A 19,969-nucleotide genomic window follows, 5' to 3' on the forward strand; every position below is an offset into this window, starting at 1 on the left:
AGTGGATGCTAGAGTATAAATGAGGTTCTACAATGAAGGCAGCCCCAGAATAGCTGCCAAACCCGAGTGGTGGGACTGACTTCCTGCAACATGGCCTACCAGGTTATACCAAGCTTTGGGCTGAAATAATGTTGGGTAAAGTTAGATATCTATAATTCTACCTGCAGAGATGTATACATGTGGGGGTAGGTGGGCAGTGAAGTGGGCTAGAAAAACCCCCTGCTGCTCAAGGAATTTCTCCTCTTTGTTCACCAAAGCTTGGTATTTCTTATAAGCAGCAATTAACCCTTCATCATCTCTAAAACAGAGTCCAATGAAAGTGGGACTCACTAACTGATAATTGGAAGGAAAGAGGAGGAGGCAAAGGGAGAATTGGGCTGAACTGTCTTCTCCCCAAAATTTGTATGTTGGAGTCCAAACCCCTAGTACCTCAGAATATAACTGTATTTGGAGATAGGGTCTTTACAGAAGTGATTAAGTTAAAGTGAGGTCATTTGGGTGGGCTCTGATCAACATGATGTACCCTTATAAGATGAGGAAATTTGAACACAGAGACGTAGAGAGGGAAGACGATGTGAAGACACAGGGGAAGATAGCCAACTACAAGCCAGTCGAGAGGCCTCAGAAGAAACCCAGCTGCTGACACCTTGATCTCAGACATCTTGCCTCCACAACTGTGAGAAAATAAATCTTTATTGTTTATGCCACCCAGTCTGTGGTACTTTGTAAAGGCAGCCCTAGCAAACTAATACAGAGGGGAAGGGCTGATGGGGGTGAAAAGAAAGAGAAGAAAAAAAGAAGGTGAGAAAGACAAGAGGAAGAGGAAGTGAGGAGCAGGAGAGAGTAAGTACTTCCCTCTCTCCCAGGAGGATGATGGAGACAGGGCAGGGGCAAGAGAGTCTAGTTCAGGACCTTGGAGATGGCCTGTTTTGCAGGTTTACACAATGTCACAGAACACAGGAAATGACAGAAATCCAGGAAGAAAAGAGGGTAATCTAAAAAAAGAAAAAAAGGTTCTGATGAACCTAGGGGCAGGACAGGAATAAAGACACAGACATAGAGAATGGACTTGAGGACAGGGGGAGGGGGAAGGGTAAGCTGGGACGAAGTGAGAGAGTGGCATGGACATATATACACTACCAAATGTAAAATAGATAGCTAGTGGGAAGCAGCTGCATAGCACAGGGAGATCAGCTCGGTGCTTTGTGAACACCTAGAGGGGTGGGATAGGGAGGATGGGAGGGAGATGCAAGAAGGAGGAGATATGGGATGTATGTATATGTATAGCTGATTCACTTTGTTACACAGCAGAAACTAACACACCATTGTAAAGCAATTATACTCCAATAAAGATGTTAAAAAATAAAATAAAGTAGGGCTTCCCTGGTGGCGCAGTGGTTGAGAGTCCGCCTGCCGATGCAGGGGACACGGGTTCGTGCCCCGGTCCAGGAAGATCCCACATGCCGCGGAGCGGCTAAGCCCATGAGCCATGGCCGCTGAGCCTGCGCATCCGGAGCCTGTGCTCCGCAAATGGAGAGGCTACAACAGTGAGAGGCCCGCGTACCGCAAAAAAAAAAAAAAAAAAAAAAAGACATGGAAAAAGGCACGAAATATGATGTTTAAATAAATTTTAAAAAGCAGAATGTAAAACTGTATTAGAGAATGACTGTACTTACAGTAAATATATGTGTAACTACTTCTTTAAAAATTAAAGTATATTTGATTTACAATGTTGTGTTAGTTTCTGGTGTACAGCAAAGTGATTCAGTTATACACATATATGTATATATATATTTTTTCATATTCTTTTCCATTATGGTTTATTACAGGATATTAAGTATAGTTCCCTGTGCTATACAGTAAGACCTTATTGATTATGTATTTTATATATAGTAGTTTGTATCTGCTAATCCCAAACTCCCAATTTATCCCTCCTCCCCCTTTCCCCTTTGGTAACCATACATTTGTTTTCTGTCTATGAGTTTGTTTCTGTTTTGTAAATAAATTCATTTTTATCATATTTTAGATTCCACATATAAGTAGTATGATAATCTCTACTTAGTGAAGTAAATCAGATAGAGAAAGACAGACATAAACAGCATTAATATAAGAGTATGTACAGCCTCTTCCCCTTCCCTTCCCTGCTCCCTATGGAAAATTCTGCTTTGCTCATTCCCACTATCTCAGTCCTTTGAACTCCAGTCTCACCATGTAGATCAATGTTGTGTGTGTGTGTGTGTGTGTGTGTGTGTGTGTGTGTGTGTGTCCTGAGAAAATGGGATGAGGAGCTACACTCTGTCATTTTCTAGAGGCAGAAGGTAGGGGCAGGCAGAGGCAAGCCATGAACAAGCGGTCCAGGCCTGAGGAGCTTGGGGAAGACTAGGTGTGAGAGGGTTGGAGTCTAGGAAAAATTGGGGGAAAGGGATTTTGAAAAGCGCTGCTGTGGGTCATAGCCTGGATGCTCCTTAATGTTTTCAGGAGAAGCAAATGAAGATTGGGATTATTTTCAATTACTTTTGGTCTCTGGCTACATGAGACCCCAGACCTTATTTATTTACATATACGTGCAAAGAAAAGGACTGGAAAGAAAGAAACCAAAACACTAGAAGTGGTTAACTCTGCATTGGTGGGATTATTAGGCATTGACACTTTTTTTTTTTTTTTTTTTTTGCAGTACGTGGGCCTCTCACTGTTGTGGTCTCTCCCATTGCGGAGCACAGGCTCCGGACGTGCAGGCTCAGTGGCCATGGCTCACGGGCCCAGCCGCTCTGCGGCATGTGGGATCTTCCTGGACCGGGGCACGAACCCGTGTCCCCTGCATCGGCAGGCAGACTCTCAACCACTGCACCACCAGGGAAGCCCAGGCATTGATACTTTTATGTAAGTTTTGAATAAAATCATGTATTAATGGTAAGGGGTGCATTATTGTTGTTTAAAGAAGGTATACATACTTTCAGTAGAGTGATCTGGGCAGGTTGAATTGCAAAGGGTTAGGAGTGAATAGGGGTAATAAAGTGGGCTTAGATTACTTTCTCAAGAAGTTGCTATGAATAGGAGAGACTTGGGCAAAAGCTTAAAGAGGTGGGAAATCCAAGACATTTTTGGAGGGAGAGGGTTTTTAGGATAGTGAGATCTAAAGAGTTTGACAAATAAGGCATCAAACACCCACTAAGGATGTGTTGTTTTGAAACATTTTTGATAATTTGTAGGTCCTGGAGGCAGAGGGAATTTTATGATCTAATCTTTAATTAGCTTTGAGGTGTTTCTCACTTGGTCCAAATGATATTGATTGAGAACTAAAAGGTAATGTCCTCAGCTGAGGCTTAACTGGGTCAAGAGTCTGACTTTCCAACAATTAAGACATTAGGGCTGTAGTGATAACAAAGATAAACTTTAAAGGACTCTGACATTTAAAAGAGGAATGCTGATTCAGAAATGTTAATTGAAATCTGTAAACTCACAGTTAAATTAGATGCAGATTTGTTTGTTAAATTCTGGGATTCCAGAAGTTAGAGGAAGGTGCATGATGAACAAAATTAGGTAGATTTCTTATGTGAGATACTAATGGATTGAACTCTTTATGTCCACAGCTGAATCTAAATACACTCAAAAGCAGTTTGCATTAATTCTTAGATGATTAATTAAATATACCCTAAAAGAAAATGAAGATTTGGGGGCATAGTTTCCAATCTTCCTGGGAGGGTATCAAAGATGATGGTGATGGTAGCATATCCCATAATGCTCCCTTGGAGGAGATACTAAGTAATTCTCATGTTCTCAAATTCCCAGAGATGAGTAATGTGTGAGTTGGTGAAGCTGATGAAGCATTGGATTTGGTCTGTGATAGGTGAAAACATACCTACTATACAGGTTTCGGCTGAGAAGAACTGTCAGATGTATATCTAAATATAATTTTCTCAGGCTTTTTCTTTGAGTATGGAGTACATATTTGGAAGAGGTTACAAGGAGATGGGGGGAAGTGATGAATGCAGATTGCTCATAAAATTGGAAAGAGATATTAAATTGTCAAGAAGGTGTAAATGAAAAGACAAAAGGATAGATTTTTCAAGAACAGCCAGGGTGTGTATCAGGACAAGGGAAGCAGGATGGCAGGTGTAGATGACAGAGTGGGAGGAGGATAAACCTCTACCTTGATGGAGCTGGTGTCCAAAGAGACACGATCAAGTTCTGGGGCACATCTGTCCCAACATGTGTGAGCACAACATTGAAAATGAGCAGGGGAAATACTGGAGAAGAAATACATTTGGTGGCCACTATATAGAAAGCATCTGAAAGATTCAAAACAGGAGGAAGGTAACAAGTTCAAGGAAAAATGCAAAGCAAGGAAATAGGGAAGGGGAGAAGGAACCAAGTGTGTATCGAGGTTCTGCTAGAAAGCAAGCAGAAACTTCTGATGTAGCTATTTTGATGCCTCTACATTAACTCAGGCTTTTAAATGCAGTTTCCTCAAACTTCTCTCTCAAAATGTATGTTAACTACTTATGAAATAATGAACTAACATGTACAACTGATGTACTTGACTCGCACATATGGGGCGAGATTTCCATTTTCTACTTTGTTAATTTCTATATCATTTAAGTTTTTATAAGTATACATTACTTTTATAATAAGACAAAACCAGAAAAATTCTATCAGAATGAGGTTAGCTTCCATGGATAAGCCACTTGTACCCCCAAATAATCATTGTGAAGTGTTGTATTCATGTTTTAAAAAATGTATTGATAGTAGTCATAGCAATAATAATATTATATAATAAAAGGATATTACTGAGCATATTACATATTACACATCACACTCACATTTTCCTTAAAGGTTAGGTTTAAAACCTCACCTCCCCCCGCCGAACAAAATGTTATAGATGTGGCTCCACTGTTGCCCACACAACCATGCACAAATCTATGATGATGTATAAAGAGACTTAGATAACTGTGTGGGTGATATGAGCAGGCAAAGGCATTGGAACTCCCCTCTCCACCCAATACACCACTGGTCGATAGTTACCTTAAGGGCTCCACGATTTGAATTCCCAAACATCTGCCTACAGATTTTGCCTATAATCTCTCTTTTAGTCAATGCTCAATTGTTCTCAAATTTCGTTCAATGGTTCTCAAATTTAGTGTGCATAAGAATTACCATACAAAGTAGCACACACAAAGCCATGTATCCTATATTTTATGGGTGATTTAAGGGAGTTTTCAGAGATAATTTTGTTTGTACTTAATTTTTGTCTTACTTGCTGACTTTACAGCCATGCTGTTCCTTTGTATAATATGAGATTTGGCTTTACTTGAGAGAACTGTCAGAAACTTAATTGGGGATTCTCTTTGCCTCCTGAAGAAAGGAATTAGAAAACTTACTGTGGTTCAAATACCTTCTCAACCTTCCAAAGCTAGTATATAATAAATGCTTAATTTTTAGCCTGACCAAGAATCCTATAGAGGTATAGGCAACCATCCTTTATTTTTTCTAATGAAAGATGGAGTCCTATTATTAAGCAGTCAGGTCTATTTATTAATCCAAAACAAACAAGTATGACCATTGTAACTCTAAGAGACAAATTGGAGAATTTGAGATGCAACCCATTGAGGAGTCAAGCAGATTCTCAAAGAATGAACAGTGACTTTGGATAGAATGATTTATGGCCCTTTGTGAGATGAGTGGGGAGGTAAATGGTTAAATGAGTGTGTCTGCCAGATGGGTTCCTAACCCCAGAGTGTGGGAGAGAAGGATGTATGGGATTGGATTAGGATCCCAGGTGAAACTCAGACAGGTAAAGATGGGGTCCACAGGTTGGCTGTGCAAACTGTGTCCAGCACAGGGCGCTGATCTGCTGAAGGGGAAAGGGGCAGTGCTTCAGCAAGGGACTGTGCCTGCAGGGTTGGGGATTGGGCTGCCTTTTCCCATAGGCTCAAAGGCAATATATAGGCCAGTGGTAGACCAGGGAGGATGTCTGCTTCATGCACTAAACCTCACACAAGTTTAAGGGTCAGTTATTTAAACAGGATGTCTTGGCTTCAAAATGACTGTGAGGTGGTTGATACTGTATGTTGCTAACTCACATATTTTTCCACTCTTAAGGCTTCTCTTCCTGTCCCTATTGGAGTGGGGTGAGTAGCACTCAAGCAGATACCTGGTTCTCTGAGATTTCCATAATTAGGGAAAAGATGGAGCAGGGCAGGAAAACAAAAGTGACTAAATTATTCTGTCTTGTTCCACAAAAAGTCTAAGCATTTGAGGGAAGGGGATTAGCAGGTATATAGACCAAACATCTCAGTAAACCAAGAGGAAACAGAAGATTTCCTTGGGCTGTGGGAAGGAGTTGTGGAAGGGGAGGAGAGTGGAGGGAAGGGGAGGGAGAGAGACTGATCAACTTGTGTGAACTTTGAATACAAAGGGGACCCTTGAGCCCATGTCCTAGCAACTCCCAGAAGGAAGAAATGGTTGTGTGGCATGTCTGGGACAACAGGACTAGAAGTATCTTGCAGATGATTCCATGTCGAGGCCTGACACGATAGCAGCAGAACAATGGGCATCTCAACACTACCAAGTGAAAGAGGACCAACTAGCATGGCCCAACCCCCAGTCCTACTTTGGCATTGTTTAAAACCAGAGATTCTCAGGGAAGACTGAGACGAAGTTGTTTTCTGGCAGTTTGGCAGATGGAGACCTCAGAATTTAAAAAAATATAAAATGAAAAAAAAATTACCTGAATATAAATTCTGAGATTTACATGTACTATCACTGCCTTTAAGTGAATATATCAAAATGGCTGTATCAGAGTCATGGTTCTTGCCTACTGTGTTCCAGGCACTGGGCGAAGCATGTTCACCACCTGTTCTGTCAAGTAAACTTCACCAAACAGCACTGCATGGCAGATGTCATGATTATCCCAGTTTACAGGTGAAACACTGTAGCTCAAAGACACAGTGACAAGTGGAGGGCCAGGGATGCAAACCGAGGTCTGTTTTCCTTCCTGCATTATGCTCTAGTTATCAGTGACACGTACCTAAACTCAGGGTCAAAGGGAATATACTGGGGTGCTCAAAAGGTAAAGAAAAAAAAAAGGAGCTCAGTCCATTATAGCAATGGGTCTGTCTTGTTACTGAAAGTAGAGTACATAAATAATACTGATATGCAGAGGGAAAGCCCATTTGTCACTAGACCAAAAGAAGGAAATGCTTAGGCAAGGAATGGAAGTTCCTAGGTGACACTAGACTTACAGAATCCAGGTCAGACAACAAGCCTCTCTTCTCTATATCAGAGGCCTCTTTTCAGAGGCATAAGTGTTGAATGTGTTTTCAATATGCTGTGGTGAGTCTAGATTAAAGCAAACCAACCAACCTACAGGTGTGTAGATGTATTTTCACCAGCCTATATAATTTCCATTCATTCAACTCACTGGAGCACTCCTAAAGCCATTAGGCTAGAAAAACGAAAGCTTATACACACACACACACACACACACACACACACACACGTGCACAGGCACAGTCAATCAATTCCAAAATTCCTACCCAGGTTTGAGCAAAAGAACAGATACACTTTAGCATTTATTTTAAAAATCTGTCTAATTTCTCAAAGACCCAGGTTAGACTTAAATGTTTATATTTAAGGCTTTGGATACATGCTATTCTCCAATTCACAGGACCAGGTTACCTGGTTAGGATCAAGATCAACTTCATCCCAGTTGTGAGTGACATGGCCTTGGTCAATGGATTCAAAAGGCTTGTGAGAAACCGAAGGTAGAATCCTATATAGCCAGCTGGGGGGAAACAAGGACACATAAGCCTTAGGGTGATGTTATGAGTGATGCACAGACTGGCTCAGGAAATACCATTAGGAAGACGCTCAAGTCAACAATGATCTGTGGGCTTTAATGTGAGAAGCAATGACACAGCATCATTTCTTAATAGCCACTGCTGCCCATAGCCCTGGCCTCTTCTGACCTTTCCACACGATCTATCACTCTTCAAACTGAGCCTCTAGCCCTTGGTTATTTCCATAGTGACAAAAAAAGAATTGCCTTTCCCAATGACAGCTATAAAGGAAGGGAAAGTACCTTGAGGGATATCTGTGCAGGCAAATCCACAGAAAAACATTAGCTTATGTACATACTGGATACTAATCCTTGCTCTGGCTTTGGAAAGTGAGGATGAGTTCTACACAGATTGAGACAATATGGGTGGTTTCTTTGTCATTTTTGAAATATAAATCAATTTTCTTCTTTAAAATTATAGAAGTAATTCATGCCAGTGATAAAAATAATTCAAGTAATTTTAAGTCTCAAAAGGTAGACTTAGATGGCTTTCTCCTCCAATTTCTTCAGAGCCAATCCTCAGAGGCATCAGAACTTAACAATTTTCTTGTACATTCTCTAAGATATTTCCAATGCATAATAAGAAAAATTGCCAAATTGTTGTACCACTTTATTCTCACAACACTAATGTGTGAGAGTGCCTGATCACCCATATCTTTACAAATAGGGGGTACTATTAATAATTTTGGCCTTGTAGGTAAAAAGTACTATCTCATTTTTATTTGTGTTACCACTGTTATGAGTAAGGTTGAGAATCTGTATGTTTATTGGCCCCTTGGAATTTTTCTATAAATTACTTGCCCAAGTCCTTTACCATTTTTCTATTGGGTTGTCTTTTTTTTTTTTTTTTTTTTTTGGTACGTGGGCCTCTCACTGTTGCGGCCTTTCCCGCTGCGGAGCACAGGCTCCGGACGTGCAGGCTCAGCGGCCATGGCTCACGGGCCCAACCGCTCCGCGGCACGTGGGATCTTCCCGGACCCGGGCACGAACCCGTGTCCCCTGAATCGGCAGGCGGACTCTCAACCACTGCGCCACCAGGGAAGCCCTGGGTTGTCTTTTTGATGTTAATTTGTAAGATGTTTAGGAAATTAACATATCTAAAATTATAAGAGCATCCATCTTTACTTTCTTATAGTACATTTCTGGCTTTGTTTCAGGAAGAGAAGACTCTGATGAAGGAAACTTGAAGGACACCAGGAGGAGAACCATCCAGAAGTTGAGAGGGACACTGAACCTCACTAAGAGGGACCCAAGTCCTTTCAGAGGCTGTTACCTTGACAGGGTACAGCAGGAAGAGGAACACCACTTGGGGCAATGGAAGACCAGACCTGCTTGAACAAGCTCTGGCCCTTTAAGCCCCAGGACAGTCTACTTCAGGGGGTGGAATTGACCTGGCCCTACACTGAGCCATTTGGGAGATTAAAGGGCTAGCTAGATTAGTTCAGTTTTCTTTTGATTCCTCTAGCTCTAGGTGAAGTAATCTCAGACATTGGACTTCGGGCCATGAATTAACTAGGCCTCTCTAGTTAATTGAGAACATGTGTGTGTATATTTTAGAACCGACTGTGTGATCCTGGGCAAGTTACAAGACTTTCTTGTTTTTTTTTTTTTTTTTTTTTGGTCACCCTGCCTGCCTTGTGAGATCTTAGTTCCCTGACCAGGGACCAAACCTAGGCCCTCAGCAGTGAAAGCTCAGAGTCCTAACCACTGGGCCTCCAGGGAATTCCCAAAACTTTCTTGATCCTATGTTCCTCATCCTTATCTCCTAGGATTGTTGTGAGGATTCAGAGTTTATGTACCTAGAATGCCTGGCACACAGTAGGTGCTCACTTACTAGATGTGTGTTGAATTGTCTATCTGTCTACCCCTAATCATCTGGGTTTTTATGATGGTCCAGATTTCCTACATTCTCTGTGCTGGCTCTCACCTTCTCAGGACCTAAGGGATCAGCTAACTAATCAGATAAAAATCAACCCCTGATAGATATACTCTCTGATAGTTTGTGGGTTGGGGGGGGGAGTTCCTGAACTCTGTGGCTTAAATTAGTAGTGACTAAATGTAGGAATTTCAGGCTTTCTCATCTATGGATGGGGCTGGTTCCATCTTTCCACTGGGGATTTTGAGCATTTTCACAAAATTCTTGTGGATACCTTTGAAGAGTTCTAAACAGATGGGTGAACCATGCCTAGTGTCCCTTGTTTTTTAGCTGAGTTTATAAAACTCCCCAGGCAGCACTACACTGCCCTGGACAGAGATTTAATTTTGATTCAGGGAATGGTGCCAGCATCTTAATGAAATGCCAACAGCTCCTTTTCAGCCTCCTGGAACAGAGCTCTGCCCCTGCTGGCTGAAGATATTGCTGAATAATGGGGGCAGGCAGCAGAATCCGGAGTCCAGGTGTCCAGTTAGTGAATGGGTCATAAAGTCAAGAACATAGTCATGGAGGCCAGGCTGTCATAAATTAGAATAGACAGGAATTGTCTGTGTGCTTACCTTACCTTGGCTATCTGGGCTTGCAGAGAGAGAGGTGATTAAATAGCGATAGAATTAATCTTGATTTGACAAGTATGGGAAACTATCTCTTCCCCCTCCATGTACAGATCTATCGAGAGGGAAGCAATATTGATATTTGCATGGTAGCATAGCACCTGCCAGTCAGTTTTCTGACAGCCTCCTAGGGATACACTGTATTGGAGGGAGACACTCTGCTATGCTACTGTGGCAATAATGATGATGATAAAAATTAATGTTAATTGAGCACTCATCATGTACCCAGCAATGTGCTAAGCACCTTACATACATTCTTTCCCTTAATCCTCATCACAACTATGAGATAAGTACTATTATTATCTCTTTTACAAATGAGAAACCAGAAGGCTCTTGGAGGGTACATGACCTTCCCAAGGTCACACAGCTGGAAAGAGAAGGAACCAGGATTTAAACTCAGGAGGCCTGCCTACAGAGTGGGCATGATTAACCCCCAAGGGGAACAACCTATCATTTGTGTGGTCCATGGTGCTTTTGTTCTCACTATCTCATTTACTTCTCAGGAGGACTCGCTGGAGACAAATCCAATCACCTTCCACTAAGCAGTACAAGACTGCCTGCCCTCTTCCCCCAAACTCCAATATAAGCAGCAGCCCTCTACACAGGTGTCCTATTCTGAAATTCCCATAATTAGACACTGCTTGTTTAAGTCACAACACTCAACTGCTTCCCTAAACCAAAACAGCTACTGCAACCAATCTGCCCCATAGGAGTTAACCAAGAGACTGAGTTCATTGACCTGGCTTGTAGGATTAGAGCAAACATGGATCATGACACGTTGGGCTAATGAATGTGCTGGTTTCCAGCAAAGACAAATTCCGAGGAGAAAAAACCTTATTAATTCAAACCACCAGGGGCCATAATACATGAACTTTCATCTAACCCAAGCTTGGATTATCCAACATTTTCATCCAAAGAATATAATACTTCTAGTCAGTTGAGGAAGATATTGCATTGAATCTTCTATAATTTTGAGTTAATCATTATTAAAAAACCTCCCAAGTAAATCAAAATTTGGAACTCAACTGCACAATCACAGGGGAAGGCCAGACTATGAGGAAGACTTTCTTCTGAGTACAGACAACAAATTGTAAGTGGAACTAGACATGTCTGTTTTCTAGGCTCTGTGCAGCTGCTCTCTCCCCTTCTTCCACCAGTCACTTGATTCTAGCTGGAGATGAGGCTCATCCTCCCCTGGCTATGACCCAGAGCACAGCCTGTAAGAAGCAGGATCTTGGACAACCCTGGGAGGCTGTGGCCCAGGTATAGGAGGCAGCACTAAATACTAGTCATAGCTCCCATAGACCGCAGGTCAGAATTAACCTAACCCTCTTACCTTCTTTTATTGCTGCTCCGTGGACAAGTGAAAGCTGATCCTGAGAGCTGCTCAGCATACAGATTGTAAGGGCAAACTTGAGGATTATTCTAAAACAAAGGAGGCAATAAATGACATCACTCCATCAGAAAAGCATTCCACCTTCCCATCAAACAACTCAGTGGGGGAATTCTGTCTTGGATGGGGATGCTCTGAGCCACTCACTACACATGACCATCTCCAACCCATACGTCCTTCTTGTAATAATGTTTTAGGTGACTTTCCTCCTTGATTAGAAAAGTAGTACATGCTTATTGTAGAAAATTTATAAACTATAAGCCATTATCTCACCATCCAGAAATAACCCAGTCTTGACATATGAGTATATTTCCTTCCATTCTTATCCTCCAAAATGGGAATGCTATGATATGTGTAGTCCTGTTAATAATTAGCACTTTAAATAAAGAGGAAACACTATATCATGAGCATTTTTTCATGCCATGAAATATTCTTAAAAATTTTTGACAAAATTTTTGTTTGCCATATTTTTGCTATTGTAACCAACACTAGTGTGAACATCTTTGTGCACGCATTTTTTTTTTTTAACAAGGACTGATTATTTTCTCATCATTGCCATATCTTATGCTGTTCAAGGGAACTTTAAGCAAGTCCCTTAACCCTGGACCTAGGGGATCTTCTTGAAAGCCCTAAATTTACTGTTACTTTTTTGGGACTAAGTGCTTTGCCATAGGTAACCATTATCCAACTTTAATCTTTGTATTGTCATTGTTCTGCATCCCAATTGTCTTAATGATTTGTGAAACTCCTAGACAGTTCACAGGCTAATTTTCAAGATGGTGGGTAGAAGCCATTGGCCTGAAAGCTGGTCATTCATTCCTATAATTCAGAGTTCTCCAAGCTAATATTCTATTTACTCATACCTGTCCTTCTGGCAGGGCACCTGGGCAGCGAGGATCCTCTGAGGCACACTCATTACCAAATCCAGAAATGTACTGCATGTGACAAAGACACAAAGGCTACCATTAATGGGATTTAAAGAGTATTTTGCTATTTTGACTGTCTATGAAGGTAAGAATTTCTTTATGGACATATGTCTGTGTATCACATTCTATACATAACATCTTTGCTATATCTTGGCATGTGAACCATTTAGGAAAGATAATTTCTCTGTGTGAATTTTAAAGACCACCAATTAATTGGGAGAAGAGTGCTGGATATTACATGGACTTTCCATCCTTAGCTGTACTTAGTTGATTTATGGGCTTGTTCTTAATTATCTCACTCCAAGAACAGGTTAATTCTGGACCCATCAGGGAGTTCCTGACAGGGGAGATGGCTCAGGCATCACCTCAACTCCAGGTTAGTAAGATCTGGCTGGCCTAGCTTGCAACCTCCCTGAGGTTGGAGCTCTACTTCCCCTCCATACGCTGAAACAAGTAGCTAAAGAGTGTGTGGATCCAATCTGACAGCAAAAGCCTTGAGAAAAAGCCCTCCAACCAGCCTCGCTGCAGGCAAAAACCTATATCATCTGGCTCATCTATGGAGTACTTGTAAATATATTTGCATCTATGTGGATATAGGAAAACAAGTTTTGAAGATATGCGTGGCTTTCAGGAGAATAGCCAGATCTGTCCTCAGTGGCACAATGGAGTTCATTCTGATTGTCATCAATTTACTTTTCATCCAGAGGAAAAAAAGAGAGTTTCTCAATAAAGTAAAGTGTGCAGAGCCCCTAAAACTTATTTTGACAACACTTAAACACACCTGTGAGTTCTTGTTCACTGTCTGGCTTCTCTGCTAGTTTATAAGCTCCATGAAGGCTGGAACTACGGCATCTTGTTTACCTCTATATGCCTTGTGCCTGGTTTATAGAAGGTACTCAGTAGATATCTACTGTTTGATTTAGTTTTTCCCTTACAGCCTATTCTGTTCTATTTATTTATTTATTTTTAGCTGGGTTGGGTCTTCGTTGCTGCGTGTGGGCTTTCTCTAGTTGTGGAGAGTTGGGGCTACCCTTAGTTGTGGTGCGCGGGCTTCTCATTGCAGTGGCCTCTCTTGTTGTGGAGCACGGACTCTAGAGCTCAGGCTCAGTAGCTGTGGCTCACGGGCTTAGTTGCTCCACAGCATGTGGGATCTTCCCGGACCAGGGCTGGTACCCCTGTCCCATGCATTGGCAGGCAGATTCTTAACCACTGTGCCACCAGGGAAGTCCCCCTTAGAGCCTATTCTAACACGAGTGTATGTATCCTGCTCTAAGTAGGGTGAGAACCCCCTTTTCTCTAACTTAAACATAAAAAAGGGCCATTTTCTTCCCATAGTTGTTCCTCATAAATGTATCAATACTTAATTTTAGCCCACGATAATGAAAGTGCAGCGTCACTCAGTGAGTGAAATGCCACCATCTGAGTACATGTCTTTAAGAGATATAAGAAGGAAGTAGGTGGGTGGAGGATAAACCCTCCAGAATTCTCAGCAGCTTGGAGCAGGATGAGATTGATGTAACACACCTGGATGCATGAGCAATGATCAGGGCAACAGCTGCCCATATTTGGAGGGAATATCAAATGTGAAATGTTATGACCTAGAAAGCCATGGAAGTGAAATTATTCTTTTTTGCCTCCAGACACAATATTTTTTTATATTTGAAAATCTATCAGCACTAAAAACAGTGAGTTATATTACACAGAGATTGGTTAACAGCAGCATGCAATTTGGAATGATTTCCTTGGGGAAAAGGCAGAGACCATCCAGCATTTTGACTCTCCACTGAATACAATTTTCTTCTCTCTAATGAACCTCGTGCTCACCATCAAGAGGATTGAATCTGAGCTGCTGAGAAATGGTAATGACCCGAAATTATCTTCAGTTCTGTGGAATGGAATTGCAGACCAATCTTGCCTGAAGCCACTGAGTATCACAGTGGCTTCTCTTTGTTCAACTGCAGCATTGTTTCCCTCTGCAAAGGGAGGCAAGAAGGTCTGAGCGCTGAGTTTTCTGGCAGGAGTGGGTGGGTTTACTCATTAACCTTCTCCACTCTTTGCAACTGCTGGCCTCAGAACAGAGTCCAGGGTTATTTGTACTTTGGGAACAAAGGAAAAGAGACTTACTATATGTAATTTTAAAGCATATGCTTCAGACTGCTTTAAAAAGTAGAAAAGAAAGTAGAAAGAACAGCTGGTGCTTTGGAAGGGAGCCATCCAGCTCAGAGAGAGGTGTGAGTTCTGAATCGGTTTCTCAATCTTAGCTGAGGTGCATTGGCTGAAGAGGGGGATGAAAACTGCTGAGTCATTCTCAAACCAGTTGGTTTTTCTAATCCCCTGAGAGAAAAATTACAGATGAGTTTGTTAGAGTTTTAAAATATCATGTGCCTTACTGCTGAAGGTATCAGAATCAAGGAAGCAGTATTCTGCAGCTGCTTTCCCAAGGCTTTGAGATCAAGGACAGAATCTGAACTCTGCTTATATCAGCTGTGAAAATCCAAGCTTTCAACTCCAGCTGGTTCAGTGACTATACAAATATACCTTACACTGAAAAATTAAAAATAAAAATGTCTGACATTAAGCAAGTGTGTTTGTATGCTTTCTTCAATCCAGATTTCTGAATAATTTGCTCCCACATAGAAACAATTTTGTTTCTTCCAAGAGAATTATACACATCCTTTCTAAATGAAAGAACAAATTATTGAGCTCCATGTAACTTCAGTACCATCAGTTCTTTGGCAGCTCCCTAGTGTACAGCTTTCTAATTTTCACCTGGTCCCCAGGATATGATTTATTTGTGAGACTAGTTTTATGAGATGCTTTCTCCTGACTCTGATTCTGGGTAACACCCTGATGGGACGAGCAGATACTATACCTCACTTCCTTTTCCTGGGCATGAGGGAAAGAGAGAGAAGTCAGGGTAGAGATGGAACTATAGCTACCTTTTTCTCCTGTGCAAAGAGTCCAGTATTTCTAGTTAACCTTGATGGGAACATAGGATATAGATTGTTAGGGGAACTTGAAGATTATTGCAAGTAGGCTAAACTGTGGTAGGCTGAATAATGATGCCCCAAAGATATCTATGTCTTAATCCCTGGAACTTGTGAGTGTTCCCTTACATAGCAAAAGAGACTTTGCAGATGTGATTACATTAAGGATCTTGAGATGGGGAGATGTCCTGGATTATTTGGGTGCGCCCTAAATGTAATCATAAGTATTCGTAAGAGAGGGAGGTAGAGGAAGATTTGATTATAGAAGAGGAAAAGGTGATGTGATGATGGAAGCAGAGATGAGTGATGCACTTTGAAGACGGTGAAAGGGACCATAAGTCAAGAATGCAGGCAACTTCTAGAAGCTGGAAATGCAGGGAAATGGATTCTCCCCTTGAGTCTTCAAAAGGAACCAGCCAACACCTTAACTTTAAGCCCAGTGAAACTGATTTCAGACTTCTGACCTCCAGAACTGTAAGAAAATAAATTTGGTCATTTTAAGCCACTAAATTTGTGGTAATTTGTTACAACAGAAACAGGAAATGAATACAATAATTATGTAGACCCGGGGGTCCCATCTCTGGCTAATTAGAATCACCCCCAAAGCTTGTTAAATACAGACCCATACCTAGTGAATCAAAATATTTGGTGCTGGGGCCCAAAGTCTGCATGTTAAACAGCTCTGTTTTTTAGAAATGAAGAAATCAAGACCTGTAGAAGTGGACTTGTAGAAGACTTAAGAACATTGGGTGGTTCATTTAAAATTTAATTTTACTATTTTATCTTTTGAATTTTCTTCCCCCAGTTGTGCTGCTTTTATGTAAATGTGATTTCATTTGAGGCTTTGTGTTGACATATCCATTAAAAGGAAGAAATAAAAGCAGAGAAATATTTTTTTTAACTTATAATGTGTATTGATTAGAGTGATGCAATCTGGTTTTCTGTGTTTGGATTTGTGATCTGTAGAGCTAACCTTTCCTTGCAGAGATTAGACAGCAGGCTGGGAAAAATGCCTTTGAAATTGAGAACAAAGAGCAGCATGCAATTTACGTTGATGTGCTGGTGCTGTGCATAATAAGTTGCTCAAAAATTTCAGCAGGATAGGATTTTAGATATAATTTATTTATAAATGGTAAGGATGTTTCCACCCCTGCTGAACTTCCCCACAGCCTTTTCATCAGGAAATGAAGTTTTTATGCACTCCCCCTCTTCTAAGACTTCAACTACCACCATTGATGTGATGACCTCCCATATCTATTCTCCTAGCTCTACCCTCTCCCCGGAGATCCAGATCCATACATCTGACCACATCCTGGGTATCTCATCTTGCCTGTCCCTGCAGCAACCCAAATTTAACTCTTGGATCCCAGAACGTGCAGGGCTTTCTGTGTGTGCCGTGCCTTTGCACTTGTTTCCTCTAGCCCCTTTTCAGCTAAGTCAATTTCTACATCTCTCCTAAGACTCAGCTTAGGAACAGCCTCCTTCAAGAAGTTTCTCTTGGCTCCACCTAGTCCAGATTCAGTTCCTTTCCTGTGTTAATTCGTGGCATCATGTATTAACATATAATATTTGCCGAATGAAAGAATGAGAATTCTTTCTCAGTCTTTCTAACTCTTGATCAGGCATAAAGAAGCAAACTCTTTTACTTCGGTGTTGTTGAGTGGTTTTAGGACCCCTGTTAATTAGGGAGATGTTTGATTTTCAAACTCAGCATCAGTTGAAGGGCATTTAGGAAGTGCTCAAACCCTGGAAAGAAGCCTGGAGTCTGGCACACTTGGCTTAAGTCAAGATTCTGGGCAGTTCTACTCAGGTCCACATGCATGTGTTGGGCACTGATGCCAGCCTGGGGTGGACACTAGGCATGGTTTTAGACATTAGCCTTAAGGCACTCAGTCTAGGAGTTGCTACTAAGGCTCCTTTTGGAGCCTGGGCATGGATTCAGACAAACCCAATTTCTAATCCAGTCTCTATCACCTATCAGCAGTGACCTTGGGCAAGTCACTTAATCTCTCTAAACTTTATTTTCCTTAATGGTAAAGTGGCTACCTCCAGATTTACTTTGAAGATTATGAGTTAATTCATTAGCAGCACATAACCCACACATACTTTTCAATTGAAGATTAAATAATAAAAAGGAATTATTTCCTAGAGGAAGTGCTAGGGTTTCTACTGGCCAAGTGCTGATTGTGAGCCTCAAAATAACTGAATAGATTAAACATGCCTAATTGGTCGGCTGGAGGCTGTCCAGGAAGCTGCGGCATCAGGAAGGTGTGGGAGAGTAGGGGCTGGCAAACGGACACAGTGAGAAACATGTCTGTCCATGGGGGAGGAGAGCCCTTATGACGTCTACAGATTCCCAAGACAATATATGAAATAAGCAAGGCAAGAGATGGACGGTTAGACCATCATCTCTTTTCTTTATCATCCCCCAGCCCCAGCCATGCTTACGGACACCACGGCGAAGCCTCTGAACACAACAGCTTGGACGAGGGCCTCTCTAAATTCTTTCTGACTCTGAAGCTCTGGAATTCTCAGACGCTTCCATGGGTTGCGGCTGAAGAAGCCACAGCGAAGTGGCCAGATAGTTTCCTACCTTCAACTCTGCCATTTTCCTTCTGCTGCAGGTGTGACGATTTCAGGAAACCCAGGCTCAGGGTATGAAGTCAAAATGCTTCTGTTTCTCCTTCAAACCACCTCTGGATGTTGTTATTCTACTGCTTCACTGTGCTCACTGGTCAGCTGGTCGCTCAAACTAGCCACAAGCATTTCCTAACTGCTACACTAGGGAGAAAGTCCAGCATGCTTGTTTCCAAACTGCTTACACAACTGTCTTTGGTTTTGAAACCCGGGCTGTTTCTGAAGAGTTTGCAGAGGCCTGTCTCCTCTTCACCCGAGGTAAATGTTGACCAATGATTTGTTCCAGTTAAAAGAAAGAGGCTTATGACTAAAGGCAGAGAATTTAAAGCTCTCTGCGGAAGGAACTGTGGCACTTAGGGCCTGCTGTGTGAGGTAGAGGCTTCTCCACTCAGTCCCAACTGAGGCCGGGAAGGAACAAGGCGGAGTGTTCACTCTCTGGGGAGCTGTGAGAAAATGATCCATGCTGTGACACAGGCATTTTCACGCAGCTACCTGAAGCAGGGACAGGGTCTAGACAGCTCTCCACACCTGCTCCCAGGGACGAGCTGGGTGAACAGTTCAGAGCCTGAAGCACTTTGCTTAAAGCAAACTGAGATATTTACTATTGCTCCTCTTAATTTCTTAAATGTATTTAGTGTTCTTATAAATTCTTTAAGAATCTTATTTCCTAATGCCTGTACCTCTCTAGAAAGAGACCAAGGGATTACTTTCTAGCCACCTTTTCCATGACTCCCTTGTCCTTCATCTTGGCTACTCTCCTTAGCCACGGTCAGGTATCAACTTCATGGCTAATGGCATTCAGGAAGGAAGAAACCATATATCGAGAGCTTGTTCATGCCAGATTTTCCCACAGACATTACCTCATTTAATTTCACAAAAATAATCTTTTAAACTACGCTTTATTATCATAAACTCAAGTGCAGCAGAACAGGCAGGAAATGTAAATGGGTAAAGTAGGCTAGGTGATTTTTTAAGATATGACTTTTATATACGAAGCTCCAATTTTTAAACATTGGCAACTTAAACAAGTGAATGAATAAATGAATGAATGAATGAATGAATGAAGCCATTGTAATAGGTTGCAAAAAATGCCCACAGATTCCTTTCATCCTTGTATGCATGCCCCTTTGCAATGTGACTTTGCTGCTCCTCCCAACATGAGACGGAGTCTTTTACTTACCTCCTTGAATCTTACTTTGGCTAATAGCAAACACAACACAAGCAAGAGGTTTGAAAAATGCTTGTGCCTTAGGATTTGCCCATTTCTTGCTACTTGAGACCACCATTCAGAGAAGTCAGGCTAGCCTCCTTGAGAATGAGACCAAGAGGTCCAGGCACTCAACAGCCCAGCACTAGCTGCCAGATGTGTGAATGAGGCAATGCGGCTGCCAGATGACTGCAGACACATACGTGATCCCAGGTGAGACCAGCAGGAGAACCACCAGCTAAACCTAGCCCAAACTGCTGACCCACAAAATTGGGAGCAAATAGAATGACATATTTTCTGCCATTAAATATTGGGGTGTTTTGTTAAGCAGTGATAGATAACTGATACCATTATGTCAAGAAACATGCACGTAGGTGTGAATGACTATGGGCTGCCAGTTTGACACATTCTGCTTTAGATAAAGGGGCCTAAGCA

General features: G+C 41.7%; 1 protein-coding gene across 1 annotated transcript in view; it reads right to left on the reverse strand.

The window, feature by feature from the left end:
- HGD (homogentisate 1,2-dioxygenase) overlaps window positions 1–18,298 on the reverse strand; it is a 45,604-nt gene extending 27,306 nt beyond the window's left edge. The window contains exons 1-4 of the mRNA XM_060099908.1: window positions 18,284–18,298; window positions 12,641–12,712; window positions 11,721–11,809; window positions 7,678–7,783 (exon numbers count right to left, since the gene is read on the reverse strand). Coding sequence (XP_059955891.1) covers window positions 7,678–7,783; window positions 11,721–11,809; window positions 12,641–12,712; window positions 18,284–18,298 — 282 coding nt within the window. The remainder of the gene's footprint in view (window positions 1–7,677; window positions 7,784–11,720; window positions 11,810–12,640; window positions 12,713–18,283) is intronic.
- Window positions 18,299–19,969: the final 1,671 nt, after the last annotated feature.

This window comes from Mesoplodon densirostris, chromosome 5 (assembly GCF_025265405.1).
Source record: "Mesoplodon densirostris isolate mMesDen1 chromosome 5, mMesDen1 primary haplotype, whole genome shotgun sequence".
Lineage (NCBI taxonomy): Eukaryota > Metazoa > Chordata > Mammalia > Artiodactyla > Ziphiidae > Mesoplodon > Mesoplodon densirostris.